Below are 14,936 nucleotides of genomic sequence, written 5' to 3'. Positions count from 1 at the left end.
TATTTTGAAAGCTTGTGATGTTTTTAAAGCAAAGACTGAGCCACTTTAGTCTTGAGGACATCCCGAAAACTCACATTTTATTGGACCATTGGTTGAGTTGTCTGTCAAAGGAACATACATCATTATAATTGTCACTCGTTAACACTCTTTTGTTGTACACTTATGACATTCACTGCACGAGAAGTGTTGTCAGTATGAGACATTTTCTTTGCAAAGTGAAATTCACCACCTTCGTTTATTAGGAGAGAAATACATGTGTTAAAGGAAGCATTTTGTGTGACTTCAGTCTTAGTTTGGCTATAGGCCAGAAGGTAATTTTTTCTGACACAAATGATAACCTGTAAGAGAACGAGATTTTTAAATGATTCTATTCAAAAGTATATTAACATTATCGTCACTGTAAGCCAATGATGACCGTTTCAAATACCCTTTTCAAAACTAAAAAGAAGGCAATTTACACATCTGGATAAACACTTTTAGGATGAATTTGTTCATCATTGATTAACAATTAACCAGTGCACCATGACTCAGAGCTCATTAATTGGCTCAGTTTGACACAGAAACTGACAAAAATGAGTAACAAGTAAATAAATACATGTCATGGACACACATCTATAAACAAATGCAACAAATAAATCATGAACAGTTACGATTTAAAAAAAGAAGAAGTTTAAAACGGTAGGAGTGTGATTTCAGATGTTGATACGGTTTCATGTTCGTCAAAAAAAAAACTTTTCTGTGAAACAGCGTTTCAACTCATGCAGTGACTTAAATTAATGGACATACTGTTTACCCAAATGTGTTAACTGATGCCATTACCAATATGTTAAACAACGTAGGCAAGACTAACAGTTACTAGCAGGTGGTTTTATCCATAGTGTGGAGTGATACACACACTGGCTACGTCACAAAGCAACACATCCATTGATGCCTGTAGCACACATCAACCATGTACTCCACACAGAAGAAGTAGACAAGGTACTGCAGCCATGATGTCCCGATCTGCGGAGCCATTTGAAAAAAACTGCTGCTTCTCTCTCAACGGTTGACGTGTTTCAGTTCTGGGAAACAGGACATTGATATATCCCCACAAACTGACCCATGTCAACATGGTATGAAGCACGTCAAGACTAGTACTGCAACTACTGGTTATTTTCAGTATTGATTAATCTATCAATATTCTCGATTAATCCCTTGGTCTATAAATTGGTAAAAAATGTTGATCAACAATTCCTAAATCCCAAGGTGACGTCTTCAAATGTCTTCTTTTGTCCTAACTATCAAGCCACAACCCAAATATATTTAGTTTACTGTCACAGAAAACTAAATAAAACAGAAAAGAAAATACTGACATTTGAGTATGGAATCAGAATTTGGACATGTTTTCTTTAAATATAACCCACAATTATTAATCAGTTATTAAAATAGATAGCCAACAATTTTTTTTGTTGCAGTTTTAGTCAAGACTCTCGATGTGTGTTGCTCTTGCTCCGCTGTGATATAAATGTGTTTTTATGAGGCAAAGTGATCATAAAAGAGAACAATCATCTGCAGACAACAAAACTTTGTATCTTTGGTGGTTTCTCTGTTGTCCACTGACCTTTTACACCTCCAAATTATTCAACAAATAATGGCTTGACCTGTTTATACAAGGGGAGATGGCCCAGCAACTGGCCAATTTTGTGGTTGGCAATATTTTTAAAGCCAGGGGGAGGAGAGGACAAAGATATGATGCCTACTATCTACAAATCCACTTTATTGTCCCCAACAGTCCTCCCACCACCTCTTTTTAGGGCCTAGTAGATTTAAAACACAAATGAGATGCTGGGAGTTTGCAGGTTTCTGTAAACAGTTTTTAGTCAGACTCACTGCCAAAAAAAACATTATTAATCAATTAAGGCATCGACACAGGCGGAGCTGTGCATTTCACCAGAGTAGAAAACAGAACAGAGAAAATGTATGTACACAAGTACAGTTAAGTGCTACTGAAGCAGCCTCATGTTCCACTGGCTAGATCTGCGGCAAGAAAAACAGGAACCAGGGCTGGTCTTTTCTTGCTCCATGAAGTACGGGGGAGGCTCGTGCTGGGGCCAGGAGCTTTACCAGCGTCATATAACATCCTGGGGGAAAGCTCTTGGCCCTGGCCCAGGTAATTGGGGTACAATAGTATACATGAAAGAAGGGACGTAAGGACACAGGAGGTTTGAGGATGATGTCTAGGAAGGTGTCAGGGCGTCTCTCCGTTGTGGCTGAAGTAGTACCTGACAGGTGGGCCAGGGAGGTCCTCATCTCCGTCTGCCTCCGGAGCGAACGACACGGTGAGGTCAACGTAGCGGCGGTCCACTGATGGCTTGATCAGCTTCTGCATCCTACAGAGAGTCAGGGACAAGAGGCTTAAGATGAATCATTTCACTATGATGAAGCAAGGATAATAACTTGGTTAAGCAGGGTATCTGCACATTTTTTAAGAACAAATTTAATAACTTAAGACATTTTTAATACCTCTTTAAGGAAAAATTAATACCATTGGTGAGACATAGTAGTGCAAAAGCAGGATTTTACTGTTTTAGTGGGTTGAAATGGAGCTAATTTTGAAGTAATTTATATAGGAACGCAACTAATGATTAGTTTCATTATAGTTCAAATTGCTGATTTGTTTTTTACTTTAATTAATACGTTGGTTGGTTGTGTAAAATAATCAGAAAATAATGATAATAATAATAAATAACAAACTGAACAAATATAATTACACTTGTTCACTCTGCCTTAATGTAATGCCATAACTCCTACAATTCCAGACATTTTTAGACCTTGAATATCAAAAGCTAAATTTAAGACATTTTATGGATCTGCGGGGCCCTGTTAAGAAGACAGGATTGCTTTTAAATTAGCTTTCTCCAAACTCCAAACATACAAAAAGACGTGGTGGTGAGGTGGATCAGGTGTGGTGATAAGGAAGACCAGGAGGTGCTGCTTCTTGTCATAAAAAAAGGCACATCAAGAAAAAGAGCATCCCTTTCTAGGTTAAGTACTTACGTGAGTTTGAGTCTCTTCGAGTGTCCAGGCATCACAGGCACATAGAGCATCTTCACACCATGGACGACCATAGTGGGTTCAATTCCATACTTCTCCTGGAATAAATCATCAACAAAAAAGTATTTGACAAAAATAAACTTTAAAAAAAAGTCATCAAAAACCTCATGGAAAGTGAAATAATATGGTAAATAACTAAAGCACCAACAGAATGTGAGGAAATGTTTCTCACCCTCACTGCATTCATGAAGTCAGACAGAGTGAAGTCCTCATGGCCAACGATAGTCCAACAGTCCCAGATGGAAAAGTAGATGTTGTCCCTGGGAGAGACATTGTGTCACTACTTCGTATTTTAATAATGAAGAAACACACGTTAAACATGCTGAATTTTTTGAAAATTGTACTACACAGTGACATAACTGCCAAGCCTTTAAGCAGAGTTACAGAGTGAGATATTGTGTGTGTGAAAGTTTAACTGTACATATCCTCCTACCTGATAAGTGTCTGTTTAACTGGGGCAGGCTCAGTGAGCACCATTACAGGAATGGCCAAGTTAAAGAAGCAGTTTTTGAAAGACTCAAACTCATAGCCTCCAACCACTTTAATCATCTCCAGGGCCACCTAAGGAAGTCAAAATAATAGAAAAATGAACAGAGTTTGATAAAGAATAAATAGAATTCATTTTGGCTAACACAGATGTGCACATTAATGCTCTAATAAATCTGAGCAATCATAATGATATTATCAGCTACATGTAGTTATTCTGAACACCTACATTTGTCACTTAAATTTAAGTGACAATTGAGTAAATATCTGTTGGTATTTTTACAATAACTGCAGCAAGTTAAACTATTAAAATACACTTGCCAGACACTTAATTAGGTAGCAAATATATAATCAGCCAATCATGTGGCAATTCAATGCATGTAGACATGGTCATGATGTTGTGTTGAATTTCAAACCAAGCATCAGAATGGGGAAAAAAAGGTGATTTAAGTGACTTAAAACATGGCCTGGTTGTTGGTGTGAGACGGGAACCTTCTGATCGACTGATTTTCACGGACAACCATCTCTAGGGTTTACAGAGAATGGTCCAAAAGAGGGGAAAATATCTAATGAGCGGCAATTCTTCTGGGTGAAAATTGTGGCAGAGGTCAGATGAGAGTGGCCGAACTGGTTCGAGCTAACACTGCCATCAGCTAAAAAAAAAGGAAAATGAGGCTACAATTTGCAGAGGCTCACCTAAACTGGAAATGAGAATATCAGAAAAACGTTGCCTGATCGGATGAGTCATGATTTCTGCTGTGACATTCAGATGGTAGGGTCAGAATCTGGTGTAAACAACTAGAAGGCAAGGATCCATCCTGCCTTGTATTAAGGGTTCAGCTTGGTGGTGGTGGTGGTTGGTGTAATCCTGCTGGGGGATATTTTCTTGGCATACTTTGGGCTCAAAATCTCTGAGGCATGTTTCCAGAACCACGCTGAATCTATGCCATTAAGAAAAGGAGGTGCGGTACTAGCAAGGTGTACCTAATAAAGTGACCGTCCAGTATGTATGTCAACTTTCAATGTCTTCACGGGACAAACTCAATACATAAACATGAGTATTAGTTACTGATATGTTCTCACCTGTCCAGCTACAGCAGCTGTTGCCGTGGCAATAGCAGGGATGATCTTGCCAGCGATGCGTTTGGTCTTGAGTCTGTCAGCTGGCTCAATGGAGTACATATTGGCTCTGAGAGAAGATGCTGATGCAACAAAGTCCATGTGGCCATTACTGTCATCGTCCTTTTCAAACAGCACTGGTCTCATCCGTAGCCTCTCTACAGATTGCATGTGAAAGCACACACGTCATCCCTTTATCACACAGTAGTCTTACAGGATATAATAATGACATTATTAATTAATAATAATGATGTACCCCTAAAGATTTCAGCTTTGAATTGTAGCTGTAATCTTGGATGTTTTTCTCTACGTACCTAGTGTGACGTCAGTAGCGATAGCCTGCTCCAGCTGTATGATGGCCTCTCTCTCCTCTTCACTGCTTAGAGGCATCTTCATAAAGTCAGGCTTCTTTGCCGTCTCATCTGTTTCTATACACTGGGAGGGACACAACAATCCACAAGATTAGGTTTATTCAACAATCAGATAGAAAGCCAAGAATCAGATCAATGAACAAGCTTACTTTCTGTGAGGGCCTGTACTCGGGAATCTTGACATCAGAAAGAATCCGGTTCACCGCCTCTTCAGAGACGTCCTGAGAAGGATGGGAAGAAAATGCAGTGAGTCGTTTTGTGCATATATATATATATATATATATATATATATATATATATATATATATATATATATATATATATATATATATATATATATATATATATATATATATATATATATACACGTATGTGTATATATGTACGTATGTGTGTCTGTGTGTGTGTGTGTGTGTATGCTAAATGACCTACGTTCTCTGAGTAAGGGATGTTATAAATCCCTGCCAAGAGCCGGGCCATGCTGACAATGAAAGTGAAGTGCCTGATAGGAAAAGGGAAGGGTTTGGTAAGCTTAAAGGTAAAACATAAAATACGAGAGGCTTTAACAGTTATACAAGAGCAGCATACTTACAAAGTGTCTTTCAGGTCAAATTCAATAGGTGCTGGAGGTCTTTTTGGTGACTGCCAAAACAAACCTAAGGAAGAGAGAAAAAATTAACTATATTTTGTGCTTTAAAGTACAATTTATATTGTTGTTATATTCTACATATTCTGTATGTGTATTTCTTTTGGGAAAAAACGTACTTCCATCTTTTAACCTTGTGTCAAGGGGGAAAGAGTGCAACAGTTGTCGGGCCTACAGAAAGATAACATCAGACATTATCAGTACATTGATTCTCCTCCTTTAATTAAAAAGGAATGATAATGAGATGAACAACTCTTGTGACTTGTTACCTTTCTTGTAAAATACTTTTCAAATTTCAGACGAGCTACAGTGATGCACTGTCTCCACTGGCTAGGCCACCTGCTTAGCAGCTTTATGACCTGGAATGACCCCTCCAGACTTTCCCCCCCCTGCATCCTCTGTACACACATATAAAAAAATCGATAATGTGTTATTGAATTGTAGGCATATATTTACACAAAGGTCCTGTTTATTAACCTATGACACACAAACTCATACCTGTAGCACAACTTCAGCTGAGGAGTGGGTCTGCCAGAAGGAGTTGTACATAGAGGGCTTGTGGGCGAACAAATTCTCAAACTAGGCAAAAAATTAAAAATGAGTACAGTATTGAATAGATACTTTCTAAAATGATAATAATGATCATTAGCTCATGGAAGAGTAATTATGTTTGACTTTAAGGGAGCAGACCTTGTCCCTGGCCCACTGGATGGTGTGCTCTATGACAGAAGGGAAAGACTTAAGAGTGCAGAATGGGATTTCCTCTTCTGGGGGGTCTCTCTGGGAAGCAAAGAAAATGATATATGAAAGTCTATTCCTGTGAAGCAAACAGACAAGAAAAACATATGACATGCAAACTCTCACGCATACTCACATGGCTATTGTAGGACTCTGTCAAATTTGGCACAATGATTTCTGTGTGTCCTTTAGTTCCCATGGTGCCAGAGTCCAGGAGAGGTCTCTGATTTGATACACAGCGGCTGAAAATTAAATAAATAAGTAAACACTTCATAAAATACCTTCCTAACTTCTACATTTATGCCATGAGTATGCTCTCTCTAAGTTACTTTAAAATTTTCACTGACCAGTCCACATATCTCCGAGCTTCCACGTTGTCCAGTGCAGTGACCACAAGGTTCAGGCGGGAGTAGAAGGTGTCACTGTAGATACCCTCAGTAGCTGGACACACCTTATTGAGGTGAGCATCCACCTGCAAGTCAGGGTTAATCTCCAGAGTGGCTTCTGCTGCAGTGGTACTCTTCGGTTTCTGAGACAGAGAAACACAGGAAACATGTAAGTGTGCGTATGTGTTTTGTATTATAAAGAAGGGGGTGGAGGATATGAGTGGGGAAGATAAATCACTACTCCTAATCTTGACCCTGATCCAAGTTTCTTTTCCTGTCATTGTTTCAATAATGTGTTTTAATATCAAGTATATTAAGTTAGCCAGGATAAGCAAAGGCAAAGAAATGTTTGTGGAGGAGAAGTGAGAGAACCTGTATATGATGTGGTCGGAAGAGAAACTGCCGATTCAGGTTGGACTTTTCTATAAGGTCAGGATCTGTGATGCACACCTGAGGATGGACAGATGCAGTGTTCAACCAATAAAAATCATTGCTGTAATTAAAGAAATGCAGTCAAACAAAGACAAAAAGAGTGCAAACCTCTCCTGAGCTCTTGGCCAGTCCCACTCCAAGCAGGGCAAAGTTTTTCAGCATTTCACAGCCTATGGCACCACAGCCCACCTGGAAGTGAAGAGATAACAGGTGTATTTAGACATAAACCTTTAACAGAGATCAATACATAAGGGACCTTCTAGGAGCAGCTGGGAAATACTTACCATGAATACCCTGAGCTTGTGTAGTTCCTCACACATCGATTCACCAATGCAAGCTCGTAATCCATCATATCGATCTCCTCTGGGGAAAAACTCCTCAGCAGGCAGAGACTGAAGTGGCCGAACAACCTCAATGGCATCGAGATAAAACTTAAAACAGGAGAAACAGAGACAGAAATAAACACAGTTACAACAGAAAAAACTGGCTGATAAAGTCAATAAAATGAATGGCTTCTGTAGGTGTATTGCAGTGGAGAAGTGGGTCCATTTCACTTCCAAAAAGAAGACCTACATGTCTACAGAACACTACAATAGTAACAAGCTTGTGTGGTTTGATACAGTCAGGCCATGTATTTAATCTGTGTGATAGATCTTGGTTTCACAAGATGTTTTAAAGGAGCAGACAGACGCAGAGCTGTGACTCTCTGCTCTGAATTGAACTTTAAACTTACCTCAACTAGACCGTGTTAAGTAAAAGGTGTCCAGCTGGTCATATCAAACTACCTTCAGCTTGGTATCTGACTGGCAGCACTATCTGCTCCCCTCCAATTATGTGGCAACTTTTTTCTCACAGATCCTCACTGCACCATTAGCCTCTAGTCTCTTCAACTCGGCTCTGATTAATTACCACAATGTAAACATACAATGTCATGATTCATCAGTCATTTTCACCTGAGATGAATCCAGATGTAACTTGTCTGGTGGTCCACGTAGTTACAAAATGGCAAAGTTTTTATGTGTTGTACTTTTGATGGTTTGTTTCAGCGGTGTGACCTACCAACTGCTGCAGGGGTGCAAACTTCCCAGTGATGGCCTTGAGCACTTCCTGACTGGCTAGGCCTCCTACAGCTGCTGCTAATGGAGGGAGAGTCCCCCTCGCTGTCCTCGACAGGCAGCACACCAACTCTGTATTCACAGGGGCCTGAGAGGAATGAGGAGGAGAGGAAAGTCACAGAAAGATGTCAGTGTATCTGTGTGTTTGAATGTGTTTCATCTGTCACAGAGGTTAAAGAGAATGAAAGCATCAGTAATTTTTAAAAAAAGGCAACAGAATGAAAGCATCAGGAATAAAAAAAAAAAGGCAACTCACTTTGTCCCTGAGTGTTGCATTGACCTCGTCGGTTAGCTTCAGTAAGACTTCAGCATCCTGTACACACCTGATGGCATCAAAGTAAAAATGCTCACAATGTAACATGTCACATTTCAACAATTTCACACACTGAAAACCACAGTGAGAAATATATTCCATCTTCAGGCACTGTTGAAGCAGCAGCTTTGAGCTTGACAATGAAAACATAGAAATATTTTATTTACCCAGTATTGGGAAGTCTACTGTGCTGCTCCTGAAAGGTGTCCAGGGCCAACATGGCTGCATGGATCTGTAGCGGGGCCTGATGATGGTGGATTTAAAACAGGATTGTGAGGAAAATGCTTGATTAAACTCAAACTAAAATTTATGAGACATTTGTGAACTGGGGTGTGTATCGTACAGCAAATTCAACTTTGTCAGACAGCTGTTGAGTTATCTGGCTTTACTGAGACTAAAATAAGTTATCCTGGATAACCTGTTTTACAAAACTGTTTGTCAAGCATCTTTGTAAACCCAAGAAAAAAATAAGTATACAACTAGAACAAAAGAAGCAAAGTGATTCTACCAAGGCAGTGTTTTTGGTCCTGAAGGAATGATGGCTCCATTATCTCTGAAACCTATTTAGCTTTTAGTGTGAGCATCAAAAAACTATGGTCCGATCCAAACTTCACCTACTGTGGACTACTTAACCATGCAGCATAATTATGTATAAAATGTAATTATTTATGATTTTTGGCAATTTGCTTTGGAAAAATGATACACATGAGACTGTAAAACCAGGCTTTAAGTTATAACCCCACTTTGTGATACAAACCAAGTAACCTGCTTTAAATTCTCACCTCTGGTTTACTGAAGTCTGGAGTCAGAACCTGAGGATCACACAGGTGTCTCTCTAATGTTTCCTAAAATGCACAAGTGAATAAATGCAGAGGCAATAATATGTTTAAATGCATTTAAAAATGCATGTATTTTGTTTTTGGTTCAATTCTGATATTTTTGGTTTATATGAAAACTACATGACTCACAAATCTGTATGTCTTAGGGGATTTCAACAGGACAAAGAAACCTCCGTGTTCATATATTTGTAGCTGAGATGTGTCTCCTATTGCAAAACTGTAAGGAGAGAGGACTAACACCACACACACACACCCAAACAAAACACACACACCCACACATATGCATTTACAAACACAGTACAAAAAAGGGACAGAAATGGCTTAGATTTGATTACTGCATTATGATATCAGAGAATATCTCACCAAACATATACTCTTGGAAACTTTAAGATATGACAAAGATATAGACCCAGTATGTTAAGAAAAACAGAGCATTTGTTTTGCCTTACGGAAAAGTTTTCCTCAACCACATTATAATTATTGTGTACATCTGTGATTTGATGGATATGCTGACGTTACAATCACAGTCATACAGTTAAACGCTCTATAACAACCTTTAATACACTGAAACCATTATCTTCAATATAGACATGATACCTGAAACTTGACGTGCAGTGCCATTGAGTTCCTTCATGCCATTGACCTCTCTGAAGACAACACTCTGGCCTGTCTGTAGGCCATGAGGTTGGTTGTCCATGCAAGTTACCACACCAGGATTGTCCTGAAGGGAGAAAAGTCAAAAGGGGATTCATTCATCCTCCTTCTAATGTAGCTAATTATTAAATCTGACAATTTGAAAAATGTTGAGACTACCTTAGTGATACTTTGGATGAAAATCTCCTTGGGTTCTTCTCCTGTGGGATCTGACACCTCAAACTCCTCTCCGAAATCACAAAACACTCGCGCACAGATCCCATACGCATCACAGCCAATGAACTAGAAAGGACATACGGTAATATAGTTTGGTTGATACACAGGCAGAAGGTTTGGTTAATATTTGACTGCTTGTGTGTTCTACATTTATAGTACATCTGTTAGCTAATGCTCTGTGATGCATAACCGCTACATGGGCTGTAGACTTACTCTGATCGGTGGTTGTTGCAAGTGGCAGAACTCATTTACTCTCTTCTGCAGGCTCAATCTGGCTTCCGTCAGAATCACACACTGCAGGAGAGAGAGAAGAGCACACAGTCAGATATTAAAAGTTACCTGCAGTCTTAAGCAGATAAAGATTGAATAAATTGTCTATTTTTGAACTGAGATGATGGTGTATTCTAGAAACAAATGACAATAAGCCACAATTTCACTGTCATACACAGTTAATACAGACAACTCATGGGCCTTTCTGTGCCTAGATGCATCTTCCCTAAAAGTGTAATTCAAATTCTAACAGATGATTTGGCCAGTTATAACCTTTCAATTTTGGCCTCTTAACCCACATTTTAGTTAAAATATGACCGCAAAATAAGACTAACAACAGCTGTAAAGAGGATTATGCATCAGTGCTTACTGAAGTTTTTACTGACATTTTTATATTATGTCCAACATTGACTGACAAACACACATCTCTGGGACTGGGAGCAAGCCATTTACTACTTGGGTTGGTCATGAACCAGAGTCTGAAAAGCAATTCCTTACCTGATACTTTCTGAGAAAGCTGAGATCGGTGTTGTCATCCAGAGCAACAGAGGACAAGTCAACATGGACATAAGGGTTCAACTCTGCAACCCGAGGGCACACCGCCTCCCCCCTGAGGATGGATGAGAAAGCGAAAGAGAAGAAGAAGGCATTGACACAGAGAAGTTTTCATGTGTATATAGATTACAGATGTGAGTGTATGATATTTCAGTGCAAGTTCAGTCAGAGGTTTGGAGGAACAGCCCAGCTCTGTGTTGTGTATTACCTTTTCCTCTGGTTCAATACATCCTCTTTGCGAATGAAGAAGTTAGAGCCCAGATCCCAGGTCTCACATTGCTTTGTGTCATGAAGGGTGACTGTCTGTACACAGGGAGAGCACATGTGTATTCAGATACTGTATGTGCACAGACAAACACTATGACAGTGAGAAATCCAATTCTTAAGATACTGCAAACAAAACACGTTGGACAATTGTGATATTTAGTGAGAGTGCCTACCTTCACACCAGCCAGAACAATATTCTTTGCTGTGGAACCACAAAGTTGCTCAGTGTTAAATTATGGTAGGTTCATGTGAATACTATGGCAATAAATATCTTACAGTGCTATGATGAAAAAATGTGTTAGCCTACCTATCTCTATTCCCAGGCCTCCCATTCCACTTAGAAAGACTGAGGACTGGGCCATCTGGTGCATAGCACTGTCTCCCAGCACATAGCGCTGGCGGCTGCATAGAGAGAAAGGGAGAAAAAGTATATATGAGTAACTGTGCTATAGCAGTTTCCCAACCTGGGGGCTGGTGTAAAGATAAAATAAATCTGAGAAGGGCTGCAACTACTGATCATTTTCATCATCAATTAATCTGCATTTTATTTTCTCAATGAATTATTTTGTCTATAAAATGTTAAGAAAATGGCATTCATATACTGAGCTGATGGCGATGACCCAACATGTTTTAATTTACTGTCACAATAGACAAATAACATTTGAGAAGCTGAAACTAGTGACCTCTTTGCTTGAAAAAAAAAAAGTATTATTATTTGATTATAAAAATAGCTGCAGATTACTATTATGCCAATCAATTAATCGTTGCAGCTCTCAAGCTGAAGGGTCAAAAGATATTGATTTTGCCTGTCATCATTCACATTGTAAGTGCATCATGAATGGTGCCTGGCATGAATGGTGCCTACCTTGTAATGGTTAGTATGAACAGGAGAAATGATTACGATAAGAAAATGTTCAATGTTCAATGTTCATTTGGGCACCTGACTGATTTTTAAAGACAGACTTGAATAATTGTGAACACATCCTTTAAGGTCTGAGGTCTGGAACAATAGAGTTGAGGATCTTCCAACCAGGTTTTGCTAAAATTATAGTTAAAAAAAACATTTCATAACTAATACTACTGCCTATATTTAAGACCTTCATGAAATAAAATGTAAGATTTTTGAAGACCTGCTACGGCCTTTTATTGAAGGACAACTACATAAAAGCTTTAGTTTGGGTTTTAAAGACTTTATAAGACCTGCTGATACCCTGACTAAGTGCAATAACTGCAATGTTTTTTACGCAAAGTATAGCACTGTTATTTTCAGTCTTAACTGTTATGTAACCTATCGTTTGAATAACAATGTGTTTGATAAAGATAAACTTAAGACAGAACAGATTTACCTGTACAGAGAGTCGTCAATCTCCATCGAGTCTGCAGCCATGCTGGGAGGGGAAGAGGGGAATCAAACTGTTGGAGCGATAACGACCCTACCTAAAAAGACATAAAAGCACAGTGGTTAAATAAGCTATAACGCTATTTTCTATTATTGTTAGCGGTAATATTTAACAGACAACGCCCTGCCGTGCTGTAGCTAAACGGCTAACTAACTGTAGTTGTCAGTAAATGTTGTTGACCCGGCGACAGTCAGGTAAGGTAACCAGGGTAAACTCACTGATAAAGTGGCGTCGAAGTAAGTAATGAACAAAAACGACTTTAATTAATCATCGGCATATCTCGTTAGCTCACACAGTAACGCCGGCTGATGTCTTGAAGCTTCAGAGGAAAGCTGTATGTTAGCAGCTACGGCTACAGCTAGCATTGAGTGCCACTGCCTGGTGCCGGTGGCGACGACACTTGTCATAAACTCGTTTTTAAAGTGTTGACACACACACGTTAGGTATTAGGTAACTCCACGTAGAAGACAGCTGGTTAAGAGTTATAATTCTAACGATTAAACGAGTAAATATTTGTGTTAATATTATTAAAATAAGGCACAAAAATAGCATACGTATCTACCTGTCAGTATGCGCGACAAGCTGAAGCGAATGAATGGCTGTGACTGGTTAAAAACTTGGAGTTGTTCCGGGTTACCGTGGTCACATGATCAAGGTCATCCAATAGTTTCACATCACTATTGAAAACTACATTTAGGTTATAGTACACTTTTGGAGGTATTTTGGATTCAAATACAGGTCGGTCAGGTCTGTCTTGGTGCCCAATTGATCACTGAAACATGTTTTTCTTGCTGTAATCATTCCCCCTGTTCATACTGGCCATTAGAAGATACCCTCATAATGCACTTAAAATTTAAATGATGGGGTACAACATCCTCAAGCCTCCATCTATGTAAATGATAACAATAATAAATAAATAAATAAATAAATAAGAAAAATGTTTTTCTGAAGCTAATACAAAGATTCACCCATCCAGATTAGTCAAAACAAGTAGATATCTTTCAATGTTACAGTCTTTTTAGTGCCAAAGTTCCTCTTTCTGTTTCTTTTCTTCCACTGCAGCTTAACAGGGAAACGCTGCCCGATGCACACAAAGAAGGAATTTTACAACAGACTGAACATTTGGCAGTTATCCACTTGATATAACTAACTCAGACAGCTGAAGCCTCATGAAAGCTTCAGATAAACTTTAAAATTCATTTTTGTACAAAATGACAGTGTGGACACACTGTGGACTTTGGCCCCCATTACTTACATTGTTGTTGCTTTGTTGGGAATTTTTTTAATAGGATATTTTATCATATTGAAATGTCATCAAGCAAAGCACTATTTATTTCTCCAAATAACATTTAAAAATACTATGACAAATTACAGAAATAAAAGTGGCTCAGGAGGTAGAGCGGTCGTCCTCCAATTGGAAGATTGGCTGTTCGATTCCCGGCTCCTCCAGCCCACATGTCGATGTGTGTCCTTGAGCAAGACACTTAAACCCTGATGAGTGTGGTAGCCCCTACCATCAGTGTATGAATGTGTGTGAATGATGTGTAGTGTAAAAGCGCTTTGAGTGCTCATAATGACTAGAAAAGCACTATATAAGTACAGTCCATTTATCAAAAAGCTAAAATAAATTATCCAAACCATTGAAAATATCATCTGTGTTCTTTAATTATACACATTCTCAATATCTCTGAGTTTAAAACAGTTTATTTTCTATACTATATGTAGCAATATATTCATAGAAAAACATTATAGCACTGTATGGCAATGAGTGAAATTTCGATCAAAAGAGAATGCTGAACCAGTCCCAGCCAGAGTTGGAACAGATGATACAAAACCATGTTTGGGATATTCACTGTTTAAAGAAACAAAGGTCAATAGCCAAGTGAAACATTGACATCATACTGACCCATTTTGGGTAATGATGTAAGAAAAGCACAAATCTAGTGCTGTCTTGATTTTATTTGTATAAAACTTGTGTCTGTGAGTTTGTGTAACAAAGCGAGTGGGCAAGAAACAGTGTGTGTGTCTTTATTAGG

General features: G+C 38.8%; 1 protein-coding gene across 2 annotated transcripts; it reads right to left on the bottom strand.

Annotated features, from left to right (window-relative positions):
* Nucleotides 1-54: 54 nt before the first annotated feature.
* Nucleotides 55-13,482, bottom strand: uba6 (ubiquitin like modifier activating enzyme 6). Of its 2 annotated transcripts, XM_062429276.1 has the most exons (32): nt 13,463-13,482; nt 12,847-12,937; nt 11,808-11,902; nt 11,674-11,702; nt 11,442-11,536; nt 11,177-11,288; nt 10,622-10,702; nt 10,352-10,474; nt 10,136-10,259; nt 9,668-9,771; nt 9,482-9,544; nt 8,867-8,943; nt 8,643-8,709; nt 8,331-8,474; nt 7,556-7,702; nt 7,380-7,460; nt 7,212-7,289; nt 6,801-6,982; nt 6,590-6,695; nt 6,406-6,495; nt 6,214-6,294; nt 5,985-6,113; nt 5,835-5,886; nt 5,662-5,725; nt 5,502-5,571; nt 5,219-5,290; nt 5,013-5,133; nt 4,663-4,856; nt 3,527-3,654; nt 3,266-3,353; nt 3,037-3,131; nt 55-2,369 (listed from the first exon to the last, which is right to left on the bottom strand). In XM_062429276.1, the coding sequence occupies exons 2-32, from the start codon at nt 12,885-12,887 to the stop codon at nt 2,228-2,230; spliced, it is 3,075 nt and encodes a 1,024-aa protein (XP_062285260.1). In that variant the 5' UTR covers nt 12,888-12,937; nt 13,463-13,482; the 3' UTR covers nt 55-2,227. The 2 variants fall into 2 exon arrangements, with proteins under 2 accessions (XP_062285260.1, XP_062285268.1); XM_062429284.1 differs by lacking the exons at nt 12,847-12,937; nt 13,463-13,482 and having other exon boundaries at nt 11,442-11,532; nt 11,808-11,886.
* Between the last annotated feature and the right edge of the window lie 1,454 nt (nt 13,483-14,936).

This window comes from Scomber scombrus, chromosome 2, assembly GCF_963691925.1.
Source record: "Scomber scombrus chromosome 2, fScoSco1.1, whole genome shotgun sequence".
In the NCBI taxonomy this organism is placed as follows: Eukaryota; Metazoa; Chordata; class Actinopteri; order Scombriformes; family Scombridae; genus Scomber; species Scomber scombrus.
This window is presented reverse-complemented; position numbering and strand designations above follow the sequence as displayed.